The sequence below is a fragment of the Microtus pennsylvanicus genome, chromosome 10, assembly GCF_037038515.1.
Source record: "Microtus pennsylvanicus isolate mMicPen1 chromosome 10, mMicPen1.hap1, whole genome shotgun sequence".
Taxonomy (NCBI): Eukaryota; Metazoa; Chordata; class Mammalia; order Rodentia; family Cricetidae; genus Microtus; species Microtus pennsylvanicus.
In genome coordinates, this window is record NC_134588.1 from 48,167,595 (window position 1) to 48,190,306 (window position 22,712).

At 45.0% G+C, this 22,712-nt stretch overlaps 1 protein-coding gene across 3 annotated transcripts; it reads right to left on the reverse strand.

Moving 5' to 3' along the window:
- Window positions 1-1,822: 1,822 nt before the first annotated feature.
- LOC142858692 (major histocompatibility complex class I-related protein 1) lies at window positions 1,823-22,351 on the reverse strand. Of its 3 annotated transcripts, none has more exons than XM_075988282.1 (7): window positions 22,181-22,350; window positions 21,647-21,892; window positions 10,763-11,023; window positions 9,818-10,093; window positions 5,580-5,855; window positions 5,028-5,132; window positions 1,823-3,528 (listed from the first exon to the last, which is right to left on the reverse strand). In XM_075988282.1, the coding sequence occupies exons 2-7, from the start codon at window positions 21,696-21,698 to the stop codon at window positions 3,488-3,490; spliced, it is 1,011 nt and encodes a 336-aa protein (XP_075844397.1). In that variant the 5' UTR covers window positions 21,699-21,892; window positions 22,181-22,350; the 3' UTR covers window positions 1,823-3,487. The 3 variants fall into 3 exon arrangements, with proteins under 3 accessions (XP_075844397.1, XP_075844399.1, XP_075844398.1); XM_075988284.1 differs by lacking the exon at window positions 22,181-22,350 and having other exon boundaries at window positions 21,647-21,673; window positions 21,799-21,847; XM_075988283.1 differs by lacking the exons at window positions 1,823-3,528; window positions 5,028-5,132 and adding an exon at window positions 5,145-5,388 and having other exon boundaries at window positions 22,181-22,351.
- Window positions 22,352-22,712: the final 361 nt, after the last annotated feature.

The following is a 22,712-nucleotide window of genomic DNA, read 5'->3' on the forward strand; positions in this document are numbered from 1 at the left end:
AAGTCAAACAAATTCTTTCCTCCTTAAGTTGCTTTCGGTCATGGCCTTTCATCAGGGTAGTAATAAACCTAACTAAGACATTTGGAGGGTCTTGACCACAGCTGTCCTATATGGGTTAGTGGTGGCTCTTACTTGTTCACAAGACAGACACTGAAAAACTGGGCAAAATTTTGTGCTTTTAATCAAACAAGATCTACAACAAACTTTTGGTGGCGTATACAGACAGCTTCTCTTTCTACATGAGAAGCTACCCATATATGTGTAGCATTTTTCCTCAGTACTGCCAGCTGTGGGAAGAAGAGGGGAACTCGACAAAGGAGGCCACAACGAAAGCCTCAAGATGTTCCCTTGATACAGGGCACCTACACTCTTTCTGGAAACCTTATACCCAGGGCACCTAGGAACCCTAGGGTCCCAGCTCATTTAACCCACTGACGGGCATCACCATTTCCCCTCGATAGAATTTGACCTCCATGCTGAGAGGCAAAGATGGAGGCACCAGAAACCTCAGGCTTCCTAAGCAAAGCCTGTTAGATACAGAGTGACTCCTGTCTACATATGCTCTTCATAATGTTGCTTTGACAATCTTCCTACTGAGTGTCAGGATCTACACCTCTTCTCCTTGAAACTGAGCAGGCTTTAGTGGCTTTCCTGGCCAACTAAAGAATATGGCAAAAGTGACGCCAGCTAGGGGAGTTCGCTACCACCTACAGAATCTGATCGCTCCAAGGCCACCATGTTGTGAGGAAGCTCACACTTAACCACACAGAGAGCCAGCGTAGAGTCACTGTCACGCCCCGAAGGGGGTGACACTTGGCTTGGCTTGAAGACAGACACCCTATGTTGTGCTCACAGCTTCCCTAAGTTCTTCACTGTTTTACTTCCAGCCTCCGATTGTCTACAGTTCCACGAAAGGATGGAAGCCAGCATTGCCTACCCAAGTCCTACCCAATCCCTGACCTACAGAAGCCATGAAAGATCCTGAAATGATTGCTGCTTTAAGCAACTAGGTTTGAGGATCTGTTACATAGCCTATGGGTTTGGGCGTCATTACAAGCTAGAAGGACTGCGAAGAAAGGGAGCCCAAAGTGAAGGGGGAGATGTGGAGACTTACACAGAGGTTAAGGTTAAATGTGGGCAAGCTTCTGAGGAGAGGTGCTTTGGAAGGGCCTACGGAGGTCGTCATCTAAGGATGGCAGGGCTGCCAAGTGAGTAGGGGAGACTCAGATTTTGGAGACAGACAACCAGAGATCCTTTCTGGTTTTGCTGTCCACTGTTTGTGGCTTGAGACACACTCCTCCCAAAAGAACATTCTGTGAATTAATATACTGTCATGAAAAAATAGGAGATAAAAGAATATGTCCCTGGGCCGGCCTGTCTGGGGTCAGCAGACCCCTCTCTGTGATGTACTTGTTCTCACGGGAACCCTCCGGCTAGATGACGAGCTGCCCTGTGGACACTAGTTTCTGACCCATTTGGCGTTCCACTCTTGGCAGCAAGTGAGCGCATTGGCATTTGACATTCCTCCTTAAGCATCCATCTGATTCCCTCATGGCTACACTTGACCTGCCCAGATGAGGACAAAGCTTCAGACGGGGGGGGGGGAGGGGGATCAGAATAGGACGACCTCGTGGAACCCTGCCAGAAAAACGACCAACTGATGACACAAAGCAAAACCACTCTTCTCTCCATCCAAAAACAGCGAGAAGAGGAAAGGGCGGCAGTTCCTCAGAGATAAGGGAGGGGTCGGAATATGGAAATTGTTGGAACAAGAGGTTAAGAAGGGCATCGAGAAACCTGTCACCATACTGCTTTTATTTTGTGGTTATTGTTTTTACAGGATCACATGTATTGCAATCTGCTCTCAAATTCCCTATGTAGCTGAGGAACTTTGAACCCCTGCTCCTTCTCCCTCCATCTCCCAGGTGCTGGGATTACAGGCATGTGTTGTCACGCCCAGTTTTATGCTGGCCTGGGAACTGACCCTTCTGAGTGCTAGCCCAGCAGTCTAGCAACTGAGCAACATGCCCAGCCCCCACACTGCTCCTTCAGACTGCTTCCCTTCTTACCTGCTCCGTTTGCCATTTTTCTGGACAAACCTTGGTCTGTACGCGCTAAAAAAGAAAACAGATAATAAACGTAGTGGAGTCTAAAACAAAACCAGTCAAACAGGTTCTTCATGCAGCGCTCTTGATCTAAAATATTCAGCAAAGACAACTCAGAGCCTAAGCCTGACTGAAGGAGGGAAGTTCTCTGTCACACTTAGATGGTGGTGCCACCTTGTTGGTAGACCTGGTGGGGGAGGGGACAATGGGACAAGATGGGGATGACACAACAGGGGGGACTCTTTTTGAGACATAAACATACTATCATATTCATAAGAATATTTTTACATTTATTTATTTGGCAGATTTTGTGCCATGGCACTCATGCAGAGGCCAGAGAACAACTTTCAGGAGTGGTTTTCTCTCTTTCAGCTTGTGAGTCCTGACCACTGATTTCAGGGCCTCAGGCTAGGTGGCAGGCATCTTTGTCCACTGAGCCATCCCCAACCAAATGCCATTATTTTCACATTCAAATATTACAAGTGACTGGAGTTCTCTGTAGTTCCACTGGAGGAGATAATATGTCTGGTAATTACTGGTTTTGTTCTGTTAAGGGCTTTTGGTTTTGTTTTTGCTTGTTTTAGAGAGTTTCACTGTGTAGCTTAAGCTAGCCCCAAACTTAAAATCCATCTGCCTCAGTTTCCTAGTATTGGGTTTATAGGAGTCCCATCACATTCAGCTTTATAAATTATTGTTCTAATTTCCCACAGAAGCAATAAAAAGTGAAGTCATTGCCATAGCTAGACACATTTCCAATATTCCAAGCTCTCTGGCAGAGCCGCCTTGAACACGGTGCTTCTGTTTCCTCTTGGGCCATGATATGTGTTTAATGACTAGTGCATTCTCAGGCTGTTTAGAAACTTGCTGGCTGTTCTCATGGGTTGGTCCAACCCTAGATTCACAGTCAAAGCCATGATAGTCAAGGTTCTTACATGACAAACATTCTCAGGAGAGAAGATGAACAAGAAAGACTGTCTTGTGGTGGAATGGGGGATCCTCACATGGTGTCAAGTGGAGGCTGGATGCTCACATCTGTGGCATTATAGGAAGACGTCTCCTGCTATAGTGAGGAAGTTCCTTGCATCTCTGAGACTCTGTAATCTACTTGTAAATCATCATGGAGACATAGGATGTTGGGAAATATTGGGTCGTGAGACAGAGCGTATTCAACGTCGACGGTGACAGAGGAGTCAGTCCATAAAGAGCCTGACAGCTCTTCAGGAGCCAAAGAACAAAGAAAAATTGGTAGCTCCTGCCTTGTTGTCACAAATGCTCAATTCTCTAAATCCCCCATTGTGTCAGGAGTATGGCCAAGGCTTCCAACAATAGACGTGTTGGGGCCTGAGAGCAGAGATCCCTGCTCCTAGGAGGGAGAACCGCACTCATTGACTGGTGGTGGGATGGTAGTCAGCTTCTTTTTGCTCTGAAAGGAAGAGAGGTTTTTAATCATTTACATGTGTTTTTCCTCACAGCTCAAAACTTACACAATATTCTGCAAAACCTAGAAGCAACCACTGACAGTTTTAACCTTTCTCAAGATTCTCTTAGAACTTGACAAATTTTAACTCAAAATTTTAACCCCAAATGTACAAACTCCAGAAGATAAAAAAGCAGGAGCTTTCTTCTTCAGATGAATGTATTAATTGGTTTAGGATTCAGATTGTACTCTATTTATAATGAAACATTACTCATCCACCAACTATCTTAGTTGGTTTTCTAGCAAATAGATGTTGTAGAATATTAGTTTAAGGTGTGTTACATTTGTTTATGCTGTGGAACATTTGTTTAATGATGCAAAGATGTGTTGCATTCTTTATGTTGTATTGTTCAACTCTGTGAAGCTGTGTTACTTTGTCTGTCTAAAAGACCTGATTGGTCTAATAAAGAGCTGAACAACCAGTAGTTAGGCAGGAGAAAGGATAGGCAGGGCTGACAGGCAGAGAGAATAAATAGAAGGAGAAATTTGGGAGGAAAAGATCAAGAAATGAAAAAGAGGAGGGGAGGAAGACTCTAGGAGCCAGCCACCCAGCTACACAGCAAGTCATGGAGAAAGAAGTAAAGAAAGAAATACAGAAATAGAGAAATGTAAAAGCCCAGAGGCAAAAGGTACACTGGATAAGTTAAGAAAAGCTGTCTAGAAACAAGCCAAGCTAAGGCTGGGGGCATTCATAAGAAAAAATAAGCCTCTGCGTGTGATTTATTTGAGAGCTGGGTGGTAGGCCCCTAAGGGTCCAAAAGAACAAAGAGTAAGAACCAACCAACAACACATGGATTGGTCCTACAAGTACCTAGTACCACACATGTACAGTATCCCTTGGATTGGGCTCAAGTCCATGGCTGTCAAGAAAAGGCAAGTTCCTGCCCACATGGCTTCTGAGCCTTCTCCAGGTGCCACTGATACTTGCTGTGATCAGCTTGAGTAACTAGTAAATCAGACACAGAAAATGACCTTTCAAGACTATGCCATCAGCTCTGTGACATGGGGCCATTCTGTCTTTTCTATTGCTGTTTCCCACGAGCCAGATTGGAGCCTAAAACACACCAGACATTTAGCGCACGTCTAAGGAATGAGTTTGTCGTCTGTGCCATCAAAAGCTTGTCTCCTGCTTCTCCTTCCCCGTCCTTATCTCAAGCCCTATTTTCCAAAGGCATCTACTTGTAAACATTTCATGTCTGAGAAGTGAAGTTTGAAGGAGGAGGACTTTCTTCTCATTCAGATAGAAGAATGGTTGTGAAAAGTGGGACAATTGACAGATATTTTCTCCATAGAGGGGGATATTGTACCAGGCCTTCCGGTGATCCCAACATGAGGGTCGAGCAGCTTCTAAATGGAACCGACATGGCAGACACAGTAAACAAAAGTCTTGGGAGCTGCAGCAAGGGGACCGCAAGGGGCCCCCTAGAGCCCTTCATGACACTCACCTTGAGACCTTCTTCTCCAGATCAGAACGCCAACTCCAGCCAGGACAATGGTGAGGATTATGGTCCCAGAGACCGCCTTCACTACTAGAAGAAGGATTTCTGATTCTGTAAGCAAATGAGAAAAACCTCCAAGATGCTTCTCCTGTCTGCATTAACTGCATCACTGTGATCACCGGAAGCTCTGCCATCAGCTCTTCTCCCTCATCACCTGGTGACAAGTGGACTATGTGCCTATGCTATCTTCTATTTATTTACTTATTTAGTCCCAAGTCAGGGTTTCTACGTGTAGTCCTGCCTGCCCTGGAACACTCTCTATAGACCAGGCTGGGCTCGAACTCAGAGATTCACCTGCCTCTGACTCCTGAGACAGAGAGAGCAAGAAAGAGAGAGAATAAAAATAAAAACTTTAATAATCATTCAAAGAAAAAACTGTTGCTATTGTTCCGCCCACCTGGTGAGGCAGTGACCCATTCTCCCTTCCTGGCAGGCGTCACAGCTTCTTATCTCTTTCCTCAGACTTACTCCCCAGACAGTCATCGCCCCCACACTTACCCTGAGGAGCCTCAAAAACCATTTGGAGGCCACAGTGCTCCACATGACAAGAATAAACGTCTTTGCTCTGAGGATTCAGATCAACCGACACCCACGTTTGATAGGTTCCATCTCCACTGGGAAGCACGCCTCCATGATCCACTTCTTGGGCAATTTCTTCCCCATTTTTCATCCACGTCATGAAAATTTCTGGTGGGTAGAAGCCATGAGCTCTGCAGAAGAGAGTTGTAATCCCCGGAAACGTTTCCTTTCGACTTGTTCTTACCACCGGAGGTTCTAGAGAGAAGCAGCCACAGGAAAGTGAGGTGGGGGATCTTGGGTACTGAACATACAGTATTCAAACAGAGCCACGTTCTCCTGTCAACTTTCTTTGCAGCAAGAAATATCTCAAAATGAGAATGAACCAGAGCCCAGATTCATCAACAGCAAATATGTATTTTGTAGACTTTCTTCTATGGAATAGGCTGGGGAACACATGGAGGTGAACCTTGTTTTGTCCCTGAGGGGAGAAAGAGCACATAGCTTCAAGTGTTTGGAGAGAGTATCAGAGCTGCCAACTGTGCACCTTTGAAATACCCTTGTGTGACAAGGAAAAGTAAGTCACAACATGTGTAAATGATTGTCTTGATAAGTAATTCACCAAGAGATTGGGGAGCAGAATGCAACAGATCCCTGATCTGTGTTTGGTGACAATAAAAACACACAGTGAACTCCAGGTCCATGGGGCTCTGAACTGCACCGTGCTATCAGATTGGTACTCTGAGAGGCACAATCCGATACAAGCACATGTCATAGCTCATGTGCCCTCAGAGAAGCTACAGAAGTTAATATCACAGAAGGGCTCTAACAATGACGAGAGAGGGAGGGGACATCATCTCTATGCCCAAAGATAATTGAACTCATAATCTCCCTACCTCAGCCTTCTGAGTGTTAGGATTGCAGGTATGTTACACCATGCCCCGTCCAGGGTTATCCATTGGTGAGCTTGCTTCCTCTTTCATTTTTCCATATGGTGTTGTCTTAACATTTCCAGCTCGACCTGGTCATGGAGCTGTATCCGAACCAAGCACACTGTCCGGAGGACCTTTTTACCCATCTGTGAGACTTGCCTCCTCATCTCTGCCTTCATTGCCTTACATTGTGGATACAGGTAAGAGCCTTCCTCTCAGACCTACCTCCCTTGTCTTTAACCTGAAACATGGGGTTTAGTTGTAGGAAAAGTCTTTCCAACATACAAAATAGAATACTGCCAAGAGCATTTAATTAATTATTTTATTTTATTTGCTTGTTTACTTATTTTACTATGCTTGCAAGAAATGAATCTACCTCCCAAGACACAGGTTCTTACCAAAGGCTGAGATACCTCTGTGACTCAAGTTAGGGAATGGGAACCACATACACTTAAGTCAAACTTTCCACATTCTTCCCACACAACCCAGGTTCCTCTTAGTTGATCCAGAGTTTTCGAGCCAAGCAGAACCAACAAAATTAGCTAGTGACGTCTAAACCTCAATTCTTAGCGACTCTGTGTTTTCCTACTATTTGCCCAGGGATGCAAGGACAAGCAGCAGACCAGGAAACTTGGGACAAAAGCTGCTGGTGTGCTTGGAACATAAAATGTCCCTCACAGGCTCATGTGTTGTATCCATGCTTTCTAGATGTTGGTGTTATTTTGCCAGATTTTGAAAATGCTAAGAGGTGGGTCTAGCTAAGGGAAGTAGGTCCCCGTGGGGAATCCCTGAGGGCTGTATGTGGTGATATTTTGTGCTGGAACAAATAAAGCTTGCCTGAAGATCAGAGAGCGGGGCTAGCCACACTAGTTAGCCATAGAGGCCAAGCAGTGGTGGCACACACCTTTAATTGCAGCACTCAGGAGACAAGACACTGTGAGTTCAAGGCCATTTGGGCTATACAAGATTGAACCAGTCTAAAAGAGAAACAGAGCTCAGACAAAGGTGATCTCAGCACTAGGGAGGTGGAGACAGGAGTGATAGACTGGGCAGAGAGAGGAATATAAGGTGGGAGGAGACAGGAGCTCTGAGCAATTTAGTCTGAGGACTTGTAGACACAGGATACTCCATTCGGTCTGAGGATTGGCTGGTTGCTCTGCTTCTCTGATCTTTCAGCTTTCATCCCCACCCCCACCCCCATATCTGACTCTTGGTTTTTATTACTAAGACCACTTAGAATTTGTACTACAGCTGTATCTTGCCTTGGCTCCTCTCCCTTCTGCTTCCTGTCCACTCTGATGTAAACTGCTTTGCCACACCCTTCCCATCAGGATGGACCCAAACCTCTGAAATTGTGAACAACCTTTCCTGCTTTTTTAAAAAGTTTTTTTCTACTTTTAAGTTATTTGTCAAACCGATATAGCTATGTGGCAGACATCCTCACATCAGAAAGCAAACTATTTCTCCTTTTCCTATCTGATAAGACTCAGCCTAAAACATCTTAGTGGTTAAGGGTGGCCAAGACTGGCCAAATCTAGGCTATCAGACATTTCAGTCAGGTGACAGTAATATTTAATATGTGAGCAGAGTCAAAAGCTTAGCATGTGTTTTCATCCATATTATTCTCACTAACTTCTTTAAAGTAGGCACTATTACCCTATTTTACTCAAAACTGTGACTTAGCTGGCCTACCTTCTAGAAGCTTCACTTGTTCCTGACAGGAGAGACTCCTCCTGCCAAATAACAGCACGTTTGGGGACATAAATGCACCCCTCTATAACATGGGCTCAGATGAAGTGTTCATCTTAATTCCTCTTCGACCATCACTCAAACAGCGTGCAACAGCCAGGGTCTCTTTGTGGCCCCCGGATGTAGCCTCTGACCCTCTGTGGTCTGCCTAGGCCTTCGCACTCTCTCTAGAACTGTTCTGCCCCTAGTTTCCAGCTGGACTGCCTCAGGGAGAGAGCAGCAGCTGAGGAAGTACTGCAGTCCTGCCTGTGGCCACACCTTTCACCTTAAGGATCCCCTTTCAACAAACCAACTCTTGCTGGGCTCTGCTAGCGATGTCTCCTCTTCCTGCCCTTCAGATCGTACTGGGGCAATGGTGTTCTCATACTTCACCTCTCCAGAATCTTCACCACCCCTTGTTGGGATCCCCACTAGACCCCTTGTGAAGGATCCCTGGTTGAATCTCCTCAATTAGACCATGCTGGCTGTGCCATTAGTCATTGCCAAAACTTTGTTGCCCAGTACAAATCTTTGAAGCTTTTTCTGATGGTCACAGTGATTAGGAAAAGAGGTCACAAATGATCCAACTCAGGCCAGTCACAGTTCTCTTGAGATTTATTTATTTAGGTGACAAGTACTCAGAGACAGTAGCCTGTCTTGCAGAATGGAGAAGCCATGAAGATGTGACATTTGTGCTGGTCCCTTCATCCCCTGCCTCCACCCCTCCCCTGGAGAAAAGCTTTCAAATATGGTTTTGGTTCCTTAGGTCTTCATGCTATTCTGATTCCTGTTTTCTAATAGGATCTGCTCGAGTCTGTTAGAAGCAGATGTGTTAACTGCAACCATTGAGCATAGCTTTGATAGTTATTCTGCAAGTAGGGAGGAAAGCCACCGTGAGGCTCTAATCATTTGCCTCCAAAGCCTGCATTTGGACACACAGCACATGCTTACAACTATGGTCCAGACCCCTCCTCTCCACCCCGGGCTTGTCCCTCCGGTTAGACATTACTCTTCCGGGAAAGGTCAACAGTGTTCAGGGATTTCCAGAAATATTTGAATCGTCCCATCGAACACGAAACATTCTGCGTTCTGTTGAAGTTGACCAAAAGGCTCGTGTATTTACAGCAGGAGACAAGCTGTGTACCTAGAAGAATCGTCCTGTTAACCCCGAGTTTCTTGGGAAGCCAGTCTTCCTAAACCCTTCCTCATAGGCCAGCTTTTCACTCTCACCCAGTGAACGCTGCTTCTTAAATAATTTGTAACAACTCTCCCACTCTCAAAAGTTTTCCCAACCTCTCCCTGGCAGGAACGGAGGATTTTTTTTGAAAGAGGTGCCCTTGGAGGCACCACATTCTGTCAAGACAAGTGGAACTGCTAAGGCTTGTCAAGATGCTGCTAAAAATACCACCTAATGAGAATTCTCTTAGGGGTTTATAGGTCAGAACAGTCCAACCAAGAGACGGATTTCAGCACAGAGTAAATAGCACCTGCAGAAGAAGAAGTTAGACACAAAGCCAGTTTTTCTAGGGATGTGAGAGCAAGGTTCTCTCTCCTCCTTACCTGTCCTTTCTAGGGTATCTTTTCCGTACTCCAAGAACCTCTTGAGCCAGGCAATGCATTCCTTTTCCACCCAGTTCTTTTGGTATTGCAACTCATGCAGGTTGGCCTCCCATGTCCGCTTGGTGATTTGAGCTACATTATCTACAGCCACCCAGGAGAGGGTGTCTTTATTGAAGACGATGAAATCTTGTCCGTCATATGCATATTGGAGAAACCCTGTGGTGCTGCCATCTTCCAGCAACTCACAGCCAATCATTCTCTGATAAGTGCGAAGCCCTGAAACACACACAAGCTGTGGAATCACGGGTGAAAGCAGAGACGGGGGGGAGGGGGGGCTTCTTGGATGATGCAACTGGAGCATGGTCAGAAGCACTCTTTGCTCCGGAAGACACCACCTCACAGGCCTGTATATTTGGGTTCCAGAAGGTTCCTGTTTTGCAGATCCACATACTAACAGACATTGATGGGGTACTTACTGCATGCCAAAGGGTCACGATGATGCCTGCCTTGGGGAATTAGCCTATCTTTGGAATGATTCATTGATAAATCTCCCAGCTATTCTGAGTGCAGTGTAGGAGCGAGAGATACACGCAGGAGCCAGAAATATCTCTGGGACAATTCATATAGTACGTTTCTGTGCAGAAATAAGCAAATCAGGAAGCCCAACCATCAGAAAATAAGACCCAAAATGGGCAAATTTAGAATGAGAAGAGAGAAAATTGTTGGATGCCAATGGGATAGAAATATGGGGACAAGGGACAAAGGATAGTGTGGAAGAGCCACAGGAAAATGGTGGGCACTGAAACCCAGTCACCTAATTTTCTGGGTTTTGCCAGAGACTACAGAGGGTGTGAGCAATGTGTGCCACATTGACCTGAGGCAGCCTGGGGCCTTTCTCCCCAGAAGTAGTCAGTGAGCATGAGTGTTCATCTGTTGCCACCACACCTGAGTGGTTGTAGTGCTTCTGTAGGCCCTTCAGTTCCTTCTTGAATGTCTGCTGCCAGCTCCTCAGCAGCTGAGTGTACCTCTCCCAGTGATCAGGTGCCAGGTTCTCCGCCATCCATGGAGCCCTTGGCTCCTTCTGCCGGGTGACACTGTCGTATGTAGTGATAGGGTGCGAGTCCACGTACCCAACAGAGATAAACTCAGGGACTCCAGGGCCAGGGTGTGAAACAGCCAGACGAAAATATCTCAGAGAGTGAGTCCCTAAGGAGAAAGCAAAGAGAGTGTGAGAGTCACAGATGACAGAATATATTAACTGCATTCCACTGACACCCCATACCAGCATCCTGGCCCCATACTCAATGCATCCATCCCACTATTTTCTCCAACACCATTATCGAATCCCTAGGAATTATGACTGGAAAAGACTTCAGCCCTGTGACCAAGGATGAAATTTTACAGGTAACCTCAACTTGTAAGCAATATACAGCGTGATGCTCTGGTCTTGGGTGAAGGCCCAAAGACCACTCACTGGACTGGGGCTAAATGGGTAATGCCTGAAGAAGCCTTCAGAACCTCTGAGGGAGAGAAGACCCTGACAACCCAACTCACTTGCACTACCAATAAAGCCTCTGGGTTGATAACTGAGGGCTCTCAACCTACCCCCTTATCTCTACACACACAGGGCTGCACACCCCTCCTCCTGGATTAGAAGGCGCTAGAACAGCTATGGAGAGTCAGGCCTCCTGGGGAAAACACTTTCAAAAGCGCTGTTTTCTTGCCTTACTGAACCACTCCTCTTATCTCCTTTCTTATTATTTTTCAACTTTTTCTGTTGTCTAAATACCAATATGAAAATTGTGATCATCACTAAGTATTAAAAGTAAATCTAAATGAAATAATCCTCCCCTGAACCCCTCAGGTTGTCCAAGAATTTCAGGGCATGGTGGAGACAAGCAAGAAGGTCTCAAAGTAGCATGATAGGGGCTAGCATGTCAGTGTGGGCTCTCGGGGACGTCTTGACAGAGAAGGTGACATCTCAGAGGAGATTTCAGGGTTAACAAGAGGTGAACAATAGGCCAGGGGGAGATAGGGCAGTGGGAGTTGCTTGCATACATGCTGGCCAAGGACACCACAGCCGTCTCCTCATTCTCCCTGGGATCCGTCTGGTACCTCTACAGGTACAAGTCGTGCCTGGCCCTTAACTGGGCTTCTAAAATGACACTTCACTATATAGGAATGTCTTCTGACAGATGTGAAGTTAGTAATTCAGAAAGGGAAAATGAGGAAAAGGTCATGCTACACTCTCCTTCATAGCATGTCAGGCCTGTGACAATTTCTGTCTTACCTGAATATGTTGCTCAGAGGATCAAAGATATAACTATTAAGGTTGAGTCATTTGGAAAAACTAATGTTGTTCTACACAAATGTCAATTCCGCACCGTTTGCTCTGACCCCTTCCTTGCTCCAATAATTATGAAATCAGGTTTGGTTCTTCCCTTTCCATGAATCACCCACCATTAGTCACTGGGCTGAAATCTATGATCTAGAATTTGGCCTTTGTCTAGCTGGGCCAGTCAAACTGCTTCTCAAGGGGCATTTGCTGCTTACTCGCTTCTGCTAGGCCTTGCTGGAGATCCCATTCAAACGTGCAAGCAGCTCTCACACCAACCCGCTGACTACTTTACCGTCCTGAGTTTTGTCCCTTTAACTTGGCACAGTAGCAGTTGGGCCATTTTGACAAACCTCTAAGGAACGTTACTGGATTGCAAAGCAATTGAACATTTTCAGGCATTCATCCACGGAGATTTGCGTTTATGGGATATCTACCATGGACAAGATACAGGGCAAATTCAGAAAGAGGCACGTGAACCAGATACCAAACTTCCCTCCAGGAATTAACAGCATAACTGGGAAGTGACAAGTATACAACACAAACAAACACAAGGATCGAAAGAGGGGCACCGACGCACACTTTTAATCCCAGAACTGGGAGGCAGAGGCAAGCGGACCTCTGAGTTCTAGGCCAACCTGGTCTACAGAGTGAGTTCCAGCACAGCCAGGGCTACACAGAGAAACCCTATCTCATAAAAAACAAAACAAAACAAAATCAAACAAACAAAAATAGAAATCTCCAAGGCTCAGCTTCAATGAGTCTTAAAGGGCAGCAGACACCTCCATCATAACTATTAGAATTGAATTTATTTATTAAGTGAGTACCATGTGTTTGGTACCATACTAATGAGAAACATGGGTTTCATTAATTCCTCACAATAATAAAACAAAACATAACATGGTCTCACGTACCCCAGGCTAGCTTCAAACTTTCTATGTAGTCAAGAATCACCTTGAACTTCTGATTCTTCTGCCTCTATTTCCCAAGTGCTGGGGTCACAGACATGCATCTCCAAATCTGGCTTTATGTGGCACTGGGGAACCTAGGACTTTGCACAAGTTAGGCAAGTATCTGTCTACAGGGCTACCTATCCAGTCCTCCCAATAGTCCTTCAAGGTAGGTCCCTTAGTTCCCATTTCACAGATGAAAAGTGCAGAGAGATTAAGTACATTGCTCAAAATTACCTAAATTAAGTAAGGACAGCCTTAGAAGCCATGATGAAAGAACCAGGAATCAAAATCTGATCTCATATAGGGAGCTTCTCTACCTATGACTACCCAACCCTGATTAAGAGAGAGGCGCTTCCCCAGTACAAGATGTTACAGCCTTCTAGACCCTAGAGTATCAGCGCTCTCTCCTGCCCCCTTGTGTCAAACATGCTTCAGGCTCTGATTTTCCCAGTCCCTAAGGCCCACATGCCACTTCTTCCTCTGGTTGGATAATCAAGTCAACAAAGACCTTTTTATTGTTGCCTGTTCCGGAAACCTAATGCCTTAGTAAGGAAAAGATGATTCCTGATAACTACTCTTTGGGATTCCGGGTTTTGTGGGAGCGAGGAGAGAAGTAGATGGTTGTGATTTTAGTTAAAACAGCCTTTGGACTCTTCTCAAAGCATGTAGCAATGTTGATGGCTCTACATTTAGCGGGAACCATTAGTCCTAGCAACTGTCACGTGACAGGATCTTATGATGAGCCTAAAAATGATAAATGTGTCAGTCTGGCTTCTTAGCCGCCATCTTAATTACTTGTCTTGTCCTTCTGGAAAAATATGTGATAGAAAGATTAGGGGAAAAGGACTTGTTTTGGCTCATGGTATAAAGGGGTACAGTCCATAATGGTGGGAAGAAGACAAGGTGGCTGGGCTCACTCCAGTCTGGGTTTGCCAGATCTTGTGGTATAGTTCCCTCACCTCTCTGAGGGTCAGGAAGCAGAGGGCTCAGGCTAGAAGTGTGCCAGACTATAGCCCTTAAGTCCTAACCATGAGGCCCTACATCTGTTATCTAGGCTCTGTGTCCAAAAGGCTGCACAACCTCTAGAGAGATGCCATCAGCTGAGCACCTAGTACTTAAATATCAAGTCTGGAAGTCCATTTCACATTCAAACCACAGCATTCCACCCTGGCCCCAGAGGCTCATGGCCATTTCATAATGCAAGATGCATTTTACTACTGCAAAAGCCCCCGAAGTCCTAAGAGTTCCAACACTGATCAAAAAGTCCAAAATCTTGGGGCTAGAGGGATAGCTAAGTAGTTAAGAGCATTTACTGCTCTTCCTGAGGATCCAAGTTTGGTCCCCAGTGTCACAAGACAGCTCAAAACTGTAATTGTAGTTCCAGGAGATTCGATGCCCCTTTTTGGCCCCCGCATGAGCACAGCACACATGTGATACATATACGCACATGAAGGCAACATTCACTTATAAAATGCAAATAAATACATCTTTTAAGAAAAATCCAGAAATGCAAATAAATACATCTTTTAAGAAAAATCCAGAAATGCGAATAAATACATCTTTTAAGAAAAATCCAAAGTCCAAAAGAATTTTCCCAAGATCAGGCAGTCTTTTAACTGTGAACATCTGTAAAACAAAAAACAAATATACTTTCAAAATATACTGGCACAGAGTAAACATGGCCCTTCCGAAGGGGAGGAACAAAAGTATAGCCGGGGAAAATAGGACCGAAGCAAGGCTAGCCAAGTCAACAAAGTTCATCTGTTGTGTGGTCCAAGCAACCCAATGCCTTAGAAGGCAAATACGGTTGTGATTCCTGGTAGCGAGCCTTGGGGTTTCAGGCATTGTGGGAAGAAGGGACAGAAGTAGTTTTCAGCTCCGTGTCTAGTACCTCGGGGATGTGGCAATGTCATCTGGGTTCCGGTGGGTTTGGGGAGTCCAACCTGTACAACTCTGCTCCCAGCAGTCTACCTGGTCTCCCTCTTGCCCAGGGTGCTTACAGTTTTCTTCAGCAGATGTAGGACTGTGGGCAGTCCTGCAGCATCTTGGGATCTTCATTGTATCCTAGGCTTCACCCTCACTGATCCATGCAGAGTCCACTCGGGAGCTCCATGCAGGAATCCTACCCTTCTACACGATGCCTTACCTCAGTGGTTTTCTAGACCTCGGTACAAGCCTCTTTAACCTGATAACCAGTGTATTGTGCATGCTTGCGAAGCCAGCACCATGCGGCTGCTGCTGCCAAGTTCTGCCGCCAGCTTGAGATGTCTGTCTTCAACATAGCTCTGGGAGCTTCTGAGCACCTGCCTAGCTGACCCTGAGAAACCACTCCCCCAAGTGGTCCCGTTTGGATGGGTTAGGTGGAGTCTTTGATGAGTGAGATCTTGCCTTCAAGAAATCTTACCATTTCTATTGGCCTCATACAGAATGTGAGATTTTCCTTTAATTGTACTAATACCTTTATTAATTATCCCAGCTCTTTCCACAGTTGCTTTGACGACGACTGAACTCATGTTCCTTTCCTTATCAAACTACACACTTTTGAAACATTTCTTTTCTAGTTTCTGCTGTCTATCACTGTACTGTGGCTAAAAGCATGGGACAGTAACCGCTATTGTCTGTATGCTGTGCTGGCTAGAAATTTTCTTCACCAAACAAATTGGTATGTTACTTTTTAATTCAGCCTCATTTTGAATACAACACAAATGTCCTCTAGTTCAATTCCTGATTAAAAAAAAAATCCTTGCTGCCATTTGAAACTCATGAGCAAATATTCCTTGTCTCTCAGATGAGGGAATATTCCTTTATCTCAACATCTGGTCTGCCACACTCCTGCCAGAATATCCCACGAGGCTCTCTTTACAGCATTCTAAGGTCGTGCTAGCCTACAGCTCCAAACCTTTTCATATCACTTTTCCACATCACTTCCAAAGTCCTGCAAATTGCACAGCCAGGTTTCCCATCACAATGACCCCGCCTCTGGAGCCCATGTTCTGTATGCATTACTTTTCTCGTTGCTGTGACATGATACTTGATTTGACAGAAACAGCTTAGAGCAGGAAGGATTTATTTGTATAACGGGTAAAGGGGACAGAGTACATTAAAGTGGAGGAGGCATGGAAACTGGGATTATCTTGGTTAGGGAGGGAGGACCTTGCAGAACACTATCTTCACATTACACAGTCAGGAAATATTGGGCTTGGGATAGAAGCAGGGTCAACCAATAACTCAACTTTTGCCCTCACAGCCTTAAGCCTGCAAGCTAAGTCCCATGCCCTAAAGCTCTACAATATTCTAACAGTGCCACCATCTTGAGAGCAAGTGTTCAAACACATAAGGCTGTGAGGAACACCCATGGAAGCCATAACAGCTACTCTGCAATGGCTACTTGTTTTAGTTAGGGTTTTTACTGCTTTGATGAAACACCATGACCTAAAAGCAAACTGGGGAGAAAAGAGTTTATTTGGCTTACAGGTCAGCACTGCTGCTCACACTGAAGGAAGGCAGGATAGGAGCTCAAACAGGGCTGGACCTTGGAGGCAGCTGATGCAGAGGCCATGGAGGAGTGCTGCTTCCTGGCTTGCTCTCCATGGCTTGCTCAGTTCATCCTTCTTATAGAACCCAGGACCACCTGCCCTGAAATGGCGCCACCCACCATGGGCTGGGTCATCCCTGTACGATCACTAAATGGGAAAATGCCTTAGAGCTGGATCTCATCAAGACACTTCCTCCGCTGAGGTTCTTTCCTCTCTGATGACTCTAGCTTGTGGTCGAGTTGCACACAAAACCAGCCAGTACTCTACCCTTTCAAAGGTTACCAAGATCTCATTTCGTGTATTAATCTTTTCTGAATTTTTAGTGAACATAGTCCGAGGTGCTAGGGGTACAATAACGAATAAGTCAAAGTCCCAGTTCTCTGAGATAATTACTAGAAGGAATATTCCCAATCAACAAATATATAATATGAGGCTGAGTGGTAATAAATTGTATAAAGAAAACTAAAGCAGAGAAAGGAGATGGTGTGGAGAGGGCCAATATGTTAAAGAGACCAGAAAAGGCTTCTATGATCAGATAATATTGACCAGAGTTAAGTCTTTAGTGAAAGAGGAGTCCATGGGCAAAGACCTTTCCAGACAGCTAAGCCCGAATCCTTGAGGGTGCATACTTTACATATTGGAGGAACGGCAATGTGGTGATATTTTGTTTGTGCTTTAGCGCATAAAGCTTTCCTGAAGATCAGAGTGCGGAGCTAGCCACACGAGTTAGCCATAGAGGTCAGCAGTGGTAGCACACACCTTTAATCCCAACACTCGGGAGACAGAGGCAGATGGATCTCTGTGAGTTCAGGGCCACCCTGAGCTACATGAGATTGAATCAGTCTAAAAGAGAAACAGAGCCAAACCGTGGTAGCTCACACCTTCAATCCCAGGAAGTGTTATGACTGGGCAGAGAGAGGAATACAAGGCATTGAACCAGAGATCCGCCTGCCTCTGTCTCAGAAATATTGGAATTAAAGACTTATGCCACCACCACCTGGGTTATTAATGTTTTATTTGAGACAGGGCCTCTTTGTATAGCCCTGGCTGTCCTGGAACTTGCTCTGGAAACCAGGCTGGCCTCGAACTCACAGAGATCTGCCTCCTGAGTACTGGGATTAAAGGCATGCACCTTGCAAATCTTAGTCTTTAAATGATTCATTGAAGTTGTAATAAAATGTGATTTGATACACATACTCTTTAAAAAGTATTGTTTTTAAAAAAGATTTTTCTCTAATATAAACTTAGATGTCAGAAATAACGCCTTTTGTCATCTGTCTCAATTTAAGCTTTAGAAAATCAAAGCATTTAAAGAGTTATATGTTTGATCTTTAATCTAGACCTCCTCCCTCCAATTTTCAGCAATCCTCTGGGGTGAGAGGATTGTGGTCAAGCACGAATAGACAGCTGTTCTGCCTAGTTAAAAGAAAAATCTATAAATTAGTTGAGTTTTTCAGATTTAGATATATTCAATGTCACCTATGAAGAAGAGAACCTTAAGGAAGTGAAATACTGCCTTGGAGAAATTTCTTCTACATGGACCTGGGCAAGAGCTCCATTGAAACAGACTGAAGTCTAATAAAGTTCTCAGCAAATGTCCATATTTTCTCCTGTTAATTCTTTGAACTCAGGATTTCTGAACAGATAGTCTACAAATGTTGTCTTCTAACATTAGCACTACTGACTTGTCTGTGATCGTCATTGTCTCTGAAGCATTGTTCATAAAGTAGATTGATGTAATGAGCTAACACACCTATTAAATTATTAATAACATCAAGAGACTAACTGTGCCGGCCAGTAGTGGCAAACACATCTAATCCCAGCACTCGGGAGGCAGAGGCAGGTGGATCTCTGTGAGTTCGAGGCCAGCCTGGTCTACAGAGTGAGTTCCAGGACAGTCAGAGATACACGGAGAAACCCTGTCTCGAAAAAATAAAACACCACCACCAACAACAACAACAAAAAGAGCCTAACTGTGCTTATATCAAGATCCAGCACACATACTATATACGGTTAGGCAGCGGACTTCTCATGCACCATGCTCCCAGTGTGATTACAGCGGCACACCTCACCAGCTCAGTTTCACACCCGCTGAAATGAAGGGCAAGAAAACCTGAAAAAGCACAAAACACTCATTTTTACATAAATTCTGCAACTACGGTAGATCAGTTTCAAACTTATTATCATTGTCCAAGCTCACTGTCACTCCAGCAGGTGGTTTCAATGCTTAGGAATGCTACTTTGAAACACGAGGTCTTTCAGGAAGCATTTAAGTGCCTGCTGGGAATAGATAGAGTCATAGAAACAAAAGGGAAATGGAGCTGCCTCTTCCTGCCTTTAAGGGGAGCAGCTCAGGGAAGATTCTGGGGAAAGAGAGAGACGGGTGAACAGGAGCTATGAGAGGAAGGAGCAGGGGCGATCACTTGTGGGCTATGCAGCTTAAGAAGCGACACGCTGGGAGTAATATGGGAATTATCTTAACACTTCCGGGAGTTATGTCTTGAGCATTCGGGTTTCTCTTCCCCATATCCTCCATCCATCTACAGTGTAAAAGTATCTATTTATGGGTAACACTGGGCACAAATATTAAGTAGACCTTAAGCCATTTTCCATAAATCCAAAATCCCTTCCCTGTCGTTGTCCTCAAAGCACATTTAGCGCGTCACCAGCAGGAAACAGCCTTCACCAGATAGGTACCATGGAGAGACAGTAATGAAGCAACTATAAAAAAAACACTTTCACCCCTAAGATCGAAGGGAAATGAACAGCAAATAAGAATTACTGAAACCCAGAAAGCTGTGAAGAAGAGGGGTTTTCAGAAAAAGGAAAACTAAACAATGTACATTGTAGAGAGCTATAGCTACAGCCAGAGACTCAGAAAGACGGGAAGGAACCAGCTAGGCACACCCCATTTCTCTTTTCCTGTGTGCTGGTCTCTCTTCTGTAGTGCCTCCTACTAGGTGAACCGACCCAGAAACGAATCTGCAAAAAGACTGCGCTGTAAGCAACAGAGCAGTAAGGCCCGTATGGAGTCAGCCAAAAGGCAAACAGGGAAGCACGGAGCGACAGCCTTGCTTATATGTTCCCACAGATTATCCAACTACTCATAAATCTAGTGGTATCACAGAAAAGGCCTGGACTGAAGAAGAAAGATCTGTGTTCTAACTGCTATGTGAGCGCTACCAATCTCGCTCTCTCCCCTTCCTCCCTTCTTTCTTTTTTTATTTCTTTCCTTCCTTTCCTTCCCTTCCTTTCTTCTTTCTTCCTTCCTCCTTCTTTCTTTCCTTCATTCCTTCCTTCCTCCCTCCCTCCCTTCCTTCCTTCCCTCTTCCCTCCCTCCCTTCCTTCTTCCTTCCACCCTTTCTTCCTTTCCTTCCCTTTCTTTCTCCTTCCTTCCTCCTTCTTTCTTTCTTTCTTTCCTTCCTTCCTTCCTTCCTTCCTTCCTTCCTTCCTCCCTCCCTCCCTCCCTTCCTTCCTTCTTTCCCTCTTCCCTCCCTCCCTTCCTTCTTCCTTCCTTCCTTTCCTTCCCTTCCTTCCTCCTTCCTTCTTTCCTTCCCTTCTCCTTCCTTCCTTTCTCCTTCCTTCCTTCCTTCCTTCCTTCCTTCCTTCCTTCCTTCCTTCCTCTAGAGTAGCTAGGAGCTGTAAGTATGCATCACCATATCCAGCTGTTCTGTTCCCCAGATCACCTGGCACATTTGTGAATTAATACACAGATGATCTGAAAGATTTCCTTCCTGGTGTGCACATCAGTCAGCAGCTTAGGTGGTCTGGTCTGAGTTCTGGAATTCTCCTATGAACCTTCAGAAGCACCAACACCAGCTAGAAAGCAGTTGCTTAGGGCAGAGAAGAGGAGCCTTCTGTCACATAAGGACTCTCGTGTGTTTGTGGCAACACAAGGCTTCTGCTTCCCTAGAGACACAAGCTCCTTAAACTATGAAGAACTCAAGGATTTTGTTTGTTTTTGTTTTTTATTTTAATTTTATTTATTTTTATGCACATTATTGTTTTGCTTGCATGTATGTCTATTTGAGGGTGTTGGATCCCCTGGAGCTGGTATCATATGCACTTGTGAGCTGCCATGTGCTCTTAACCACTGAACCCTCTCTTCTGCCCCAGAACTTTTTTTTTTTTGGTTTTGGTTTGATTTTGTTTGTTGGTTTTTGTTTTTTGAGACAGGGTTTCTCTGTAACTTTGGAGCCTGTCCTGGAACTAGCTCTCCACCAGCCTCTGCCTCCTGAGATTAAAGACATATGTCACCATCGCCCAGCTTTTTCTTTCTTTCTTTCTTTCTTTCTTTCTTTCTTTCTTTCTTTCTTTCTTTCTTTCTCTCTCTCTCTCTCTATCTCTCTATCTCTCTCTCTCCCTCTCTCTCTCTCTCTCTCTCTCTCTCTCTTTCTCTCTCTCTCTTTCTCTCTCTCTCTCTCTTTCTTTCCTCTCTCTCTCTCTCTCTCTCTCTCTCTCTCTCTCTCTCTCTCTCTCTCTTTTTTAATCAATGTTTAACCAGTAAACAAGCTCAGAATCTGCTTTGTTTTTCCTGGATCTTCTCTTATAGGTAGCCCTTGGAGTGGAGAAGGAAAGCCATCTATTGACCTGGATAATGGACCCACTGGACTGTTTGACATCCTTGGAACTCCCACCACAGTCCTATGAGATTCACTGTTAGAAAAGAGGAAAAACAAGGAAAAGAAAGGGTATAGCAGAAAAGTAAGGAGACAGCTCTCAGAGGGAAAGTGAGGAAGTTACAGAGTTTTCTAGAAAGGCTTACACACACACACACAATATACTCACAATACACACACACACACACACACAATACACCCACATACTCACATATACACACTAACACACATACTCTGGGCAACAGGTCAGCTGCTCCATCTCCCTTCAAGTCTTGGGTGTAGTAGGCCTGCAGATTTGCCCCTGGCCTTTCTGTAGTTTGCACAAGTTTAGGAATTAGCCATTGTTAGCTCTGGATTTGGGAGTAAAGAGCACTTGGGATACTTACGGGCGTGGCTGTGCTGCACCCAGAGTACTGTGAGGAGAGGGAAGAGGAGCATCGTTAACCCCAACTAACTTCCTTTTCTTTCCAGATTCTTTTACTCCAAGTGATTACAGGCCCCTGGTGAATCTTTTGAGAACCTGTACTCTACCGCTCACCCGGAAATTTGGTAATTGAGCAATTCAAAAGGCCTTCTCCAATAAGAACAGGGAAAGATATCTGGTATCATCAGTTGCTAGGCAGGATAGAGACCTACAAAATGAAAGCAATAAAATTTAACCCCTTGTTGGTCCCAGACACTGCTTGCTCCAATCCATCAGCTTCTTTCCACCCAGTTTCCAACTGTTGCACAATTACTTGTAAGGCATAGGGAAGCAAAGATTAATAACTCAGATTATTGCCTTTGGTTCTTTCTTAGAGTTTAGATTTTTTAAACCAAAAGACAAAGAACATGACACCTGGTTTCCCGGATTTGGAACTCCTTGCTCGGTCTGATTTCCCCATCCACCTGTCTCACACAGCCCTGTAATTTTTACTTACATCTGTCTTTCCTCTACTTTTTCCACCTAGAACAACAGGCCCCAAACATGAGGTTGAAGCAGGAAAACAGCAATCTCCAAGAACAAACTGTAGTCACACTGCCGTCAGAAGCTCGCGACAGGTTAGGAGACAGCAGCTGAACTTGTTCATGGCAACAGAGCTAGACAGGAAAGAGGAAGTGCGACAGAATGGCAAGAAGAATGGAGGCAAGGGAGCGAGCAGGCAGGCTTTGGCTCCGGTCCAGGCTGTGGACCTGGGTTTGATCCCAGCTCTCTTACTTGGGGCAGAACCTCAAATTACACCAAGGCTGGGCCTCTTCCACTTCAGAAGGAATCTGGCGTGTCTTCCACAGAACTGTTGAAAGACTCGGTGAGGTTCTGTTTATCACGCACATGAGGGGAGTAGAATCAAACATCCTGGTTTTCTGCAGTGATGAGCTGAGTGACAGCCTAGCCCCATAGCTCAGAACCTGTGCATACAACAGCCTGTAATGAGGCAAAAAAATATGCACCACCACTGCCTGGCTTAGTCA

Coding starts and splice junctions, on each gene's coding strand:
- LOC142858692 (XM_075988282.1), bottom strand. CDS start 21,698: ATGCTCCTCTTCCCTCTCCTCACAGTACTCTGGGTGCAGCACAGCCAC. Junction 11,024..21,646: donor GGTGCAGCACAGCCACGCCC/GTAAGTATCCCA, acceptor CTTTCTCCTTAG/GGACTCACTCTCTGAGATAT. Junction 5,856..9,817: donor AGATACCCTAGAAAGGACAG/GTAAGGAGGAGA, acceptor GCTTCTCTCTAG/AACCTCCGGTGGTAAGAACA.